The following is a 5,000-nucleotide window of genomic DNA, read 5'->3' on the forward strand; positions in this document are numbered from 1 at the left end:
GGGCCGGTCCATGTTCTGGCCCCGCCAGGTAGGGACCGCGCACCTGTGACGAGGGACCCCACCGGTTTGTCAGGGGCGACCGGCGCGACAACCGGGGCACTGGAGGTCTGCAGCCGGGGCCCGGTGCAGCGACGTCCAATCACCCAGGGGGAGCAAAGTAGTGACCAGGGGGAGCTCAAGCGCCGTCTGGGAGCTGCGCAGCGACGTCTTGGTGCTTGGGAGGAGCGGAGCATGGAACCAGGTGGAGAACTGTGACCGGTTCTGCAGACTCCTGGGCTCCAGGTCTAGCGAAGGGAGGTCCAAGCAAACCGGAAGGGTGTCCAGGAGCAAGGGGCGAGGGACCGCACACAGCGGCGGTGCCGGACTGGACCGCAGGGGTGGTGGTCGGGGCTGTGGTGCCGGCGGGCTCTTCACCTCTTCCCCCTCTTGCTCGGGCGGCGGCAGCTCCACCCCCTCTGGCTCTCGGGACGGCAGCTCCACCCCCTCTGGCTCTCGGGACGGCAGCTCCACCCCCTCTGGCTCTCGGGACGGCAGCTCCACCCCCTCTGGCTCTCGGGACTGCAGCTCCACCCCCTCTGGCTCTTGGGACGGCAGCTCCACCCCCTCTGGCTCTCGGGACGGCAGCTCCACCCCCTCTGGCTCTCGGGACGGCAGCTTGTAATAGAATATGTTACAGAAAAATAGAATTGGCTCGACATAATGTACTGGCATTTTGTACTCCTATAACCTTGCTCGCATAAGCTTGTATGCTTTGCCTAAGATAAAGTTTGTTACAAGGAACCGCAAGATGCCTACACTGCAGCTGTGGCTGTGAAGAGAAACAGGATGAGCCAGACTTGTTTCTTTGTACGTACACCCAAACCACCCATCCTGTTATCTGTTTGCTTAGCTATATGCCAGGTATGCACAGTTATAAGTTGTTTTTCCTTATATGCTAATATCTGAATCATCATTGGCTAACCCTCTGCCTTGCTGACAGTTTTAAGGTATATAAGAAACTGATCTAACTCTGTATGTTGAAACACTGCTCGATGATTATCTAGCACCCTGTGTGTTGAGAGTGTTTTCAGTTTGCAAACTTAAGAAATAAAGGCCTGTGTGTTTGGAACTCGCAGTCTCTCTTCCTTTTATTTAGAATTCCACGACATGTCGCTTTCATATTATGTTACCAAACTGTGAATTATTGGAAAATATTTTTGTTAATTTAATGAAATGTTACCAGGTATATAGCAAACAGCTGGTGTCAGTCTCATAGCCTCTAACAGGATGGCACTTGCATAAAAATGTTTTTAAAGTTTATAACACAGTGTAAGATTTTTCAATGTTAAGAAAACTCAGTTGAGCTGTTGTTTAAACTTCCTTTTCATTTATTAATTTTTATAACCAAAAACCGATTGATCTCTCTAGTTATTGTATTGGATACTGGTGTAGGTCATGTACTGCACTCAAAAAGCACCCACCCAATTATCAATATCGGAACTCATTCCAGGCCAGTAATATCTGGAGGAAATTGCCTCTCTGGTTCTGTGTTGGCCACAGTGTGCCCCTATAGCACTTGCATGAAATTCCAGGAAGAGACTGTCTGCCTCTTCAGTGCCTTTGACCACCTTCACCTTCATTGATGGCTCTGTACCCTTCTTACATATATAATAGAGCTCTCCATCTAATAAACAATAGAAAATAATAAGGAAAAAAACATGTAGACTGGGTTGTAAACACATATTCAGCTATGGCAGTGATTTTCACCCGTAGTCCTGTAGTTAGCCGTGCCTGCTTTTTTCTAAGTGAGATTGGTTACTAGGGATGAATATCTCTGAGTTTTGTTAAACGAAACGTTTGGTGAACTACAAAGTTAATATACAGCTATCCAACAATATATTATTAGGCTAATACGATTACAGTAGCATCTGTTGCTGAAAATAAGTTACGTTGGCTAATTATGTTTTCGTTGTAGTGAAGATACCTTAGACATTATTATTATTATTATTATTATTATTATTATTATTATTTATTTCTTAGCAGACGCCCTTACCCATTAACGAATGGTCATCAACACGGTAAAGCAACAAAAATAATATTAGCCTATTATTTATTTGGCAAATAGCGCCACCACCACCTCTCCAGGTAAGTTAGCTATACATTTTGGGGTTTTGTGAAATTTAATTTAATTTGAATTTATAGCATTTGCAACCCATCCAAGCTTTGAATTACCTTGAACCACATATTGTCCTGCACGCCTCCGGATGATGAATTTTTCCCCCTTCCTGGCCTTCTCGGGGTATTTTCCCATTGTCTTGTACAGTAATATTTCCCTGTACATTGTTGGATCCATAATCTTCGTTAAGATGACTAGATCAAAAGAGTTAAAATAGGTTTTTAATACATTTGCTACACTCATCATTATACAATCGAATATGTTGCAATGCCCTGCTGTTCATTTGATAAATTAACATAATACACTCATCTTCTCTCAGTATTTCATATGGAAATCAAACGTTACAAATCGAATCATAATTGAAACATTGTACTTCTATTTTTTTTTTTTTTACTAACCCTGTTTCTATTGTCCTCGTCACGGGCGTGACTTCACGATTTAAGAAATAATTCCTGAATAAAACAAACAAAAAGAAACTTCTCACTTAAATATTAACAGACAAAAAAACAGTACCAAGTAATATTTTAAAAGAAAAATGTGTTCTTCAATGAGAAATAAACTAAAGTATTTATGTACAAGTTTCCAGAATCTTTTCTGCTACTGCACGCTCCTCACAACACTGTCAGCAGGAATTGCTTACAAATAAATAAGTAAATAAACATTTAGAAGATTGTACTGCATTCAACTGAATTATAAAATAACTGGGTTAATTTACACGTAGTAGATTACCTCTGTAGTAATAATAATAAATAAATATAAACGAGAGTGTTTCAATGTGTTTATTGTGCTCTGTGAAACATACTGGTACAATTTGTCACAAGACTTCATTTAATTACCGTTGCGTTTTGTTTTCTTCCTCTTTTTCTTATTCATTTTCTTAGCAGACGCCCTCACTCAGGGCGACTTACAGCTCTCACAAAATATACATATTTCACAATGCAGTAAGAGCAGATAAAATATACAATAACTTCAGAGCAACGTTTACTAAAATATGTCCATGTACACAGTTCGATAATCACAATATAGTAAGAGTACATACAATACTTCCGTCCTAATAAGAGTAAGTAACTAGCTCATTTATACACATTTGAACAAACACAATATATAGTTGTTGTTGTTGTGACTGTGTTTAAACAATTTGTTCTGGATGTAGAATCGCTGAAATCACAAGCTTGCACAAACATTTTCCGTCCAGAAGCAATAAACTCGCTCCCGTTTGCAGCAGACCGCACGTTCACGTTGCAGCAGGCGCTGCTCTACAGTCTAGTGGATTGCAATGACAGGTTACGCGCTTTGCGTCGTGAGCGAGGAATCACACGCGATCCGTTGGCAGATCGCAAGGTTTGTTGCAAGCGCATGCGCACATCCGCCGAGGACACATCAATCCTAGGGGGTGTCATGGCAAATTTCGCCCCCCTGCCAAATTTGTCCCCCCCTGAGTCATGTGACATATTAGCGTACGAGTCACGTGACGATTAAGTTTCGCGATGCGAAGAGAGGATAGGGTAAAACATCTCGGCATTTTACTTACTGAAAGTTACGTTTGCTTTTTTTATTGGCATTTTTTTTTATATTTATCAATGTTTTTTGTATCATAAATGGTTGTATTTAATTTGATTGCTTTTGTTTTACTTACTGAAAATTACGTTTGCGTGTTTTTTTTACATTTATTCGTATTATTATTAGATTTATTTTTAATATTTAACAATGTTTTTTTGTATCATAAATGGTTGTATTGCATTTGATTGCTCTTCACGCGATTACATAAGAACTTTTACAGTAAATATAAAAGACATTAAATATGGTTTAATTACATATATATGCTAATAAATAATAATAATAAAGTAGAACAGCTAAATGATCACAAATGTAACGCAAACGTTATATTAAAATTGTAACTTTTCAAATAAACAAAATGTTTATAACAAACAATAAGTTAGAAGTATAGTCTGGTAATAATTTCTACACATTTGTGGGTAGTCATGTTGATGTTTAGTCTTGCTATACTTATGGATCACAATCAGGGAGTTGTCATGATTACATACAGTTGCAGACAAAATTATTGACACCCTTAACTAAAGATCATTCAAGACGCTTTTTATTTTTTTATTTTTTTATTTGAATTGTTGTCAAATGTGGTTACCATTAAGGTCGCGTATAAGCCTTTTGTGTTTAGATGACTTTGTATAGTTATTTCATACACTGCAATACCAGATGTTTCTTTAAATTCTTGGCTGTTAATGGTGGATTTTTGCGAGCTGCTCGAACAATTCTTTATGCTATAGTCGTAATTTTCCTGGAACGTCCACTTCTTTCCATCGTTTCAGTTGAATTAGTCTTCAAATACTTCTTGATTATTGTGGATTTTTGTATTACGATTTTTTTTATCCACAACGCTCTTTATCGATTCCCCTTCTGCTGTAGTAGTCACTGTAACAAGTGGTTTTCTCACATCTAGATCCAACTCCTTTGTTTTGACCATGCTGTGCTAAGTGCACAAACTATTTTGCTTCAGTTTCTGTGCATGTTTTACAGCTAATGGGTTTTTTTTGGGGTTTTTTTAAATAATATTGCTAAATTGATAAGTAGCGGTTTCTAATTGATTAATAGTGACTAACTCAATTAAGACTAACCTTAACTTACAGACTTTAATTTAAAATGTGCCAATAAGTTTGTGATCAACAAATATTGTTATTTACTCCAATAAGGCAGTATGATTAATATAGGTTATACAGTAGCTTCAGTGTATATTGTGAGAAATATTTAGGGAATGTTAAAAATTAAAGGAATTAACAGGTCAAAAGGTTTAATATTTAGCATTATTCATGCATGGTCTTGCACTAAA

The 5,000-nt window shown here is 38.8% G+C and overlaps 1 protein-coding gene across 2 annotated transcripts; it reads right to left on the reverse strand.

The window, feature by feature from the left end:
* Positions 1–9: 9 nt before the first annotated feature.
* LOC117414686 (protein TsetseEP-like) lies at positions 10–3,404 on the reverse strand. Of its 2 annotated transcripts, none has more exons than XM_059019213.1 (4): positions 2,992–3,404; positions 2,554–2,607; positions 2,212–2,349; positions 10–654 (listed from the first exon to the last, which is right to left on the reverse strand). In XM_059019213.1, exons 3-4 carry the CDS (start codon positions 2,221–2,223, stop codon positions 70–72), a joined length of 597 nt encoding a protein of 198 aa, XP_058875196.1. In that variant the 5' UTR covers positions 2,224–2,349; positions 2,554–2,607; positions 2,992–3,404; the 3' UTR covers positions 10–69. The 2 variants fall into 2 exon arrangements, 1 of the variants encoding a protein (XP_058875196.1); XR_004663582.2 differs by lacking the exon at positions 10–654 and adding an exon at positions 677–1,663.
* Positions 3,405–5,000: the final 1,596 nt, after the last annotated feature.

The sequence above is a fragment of the Acipenser ruthenus genome, unplaced genomic scaffold, assembly GCF_902713425.1.
Source record: "Acipenser ruthenus unplaced genomic scaffold, fAciRut3.2 maternal haplotype, whole genome shotgun sequence".
NCBI classification, from domain to species: domain Eukaryota; kingdom Metazoa; phylum Chordata; class Actinopteri; order Acipenseriformes; family Acipenseridae; genus Acipenser; species Acipenser ruthenus.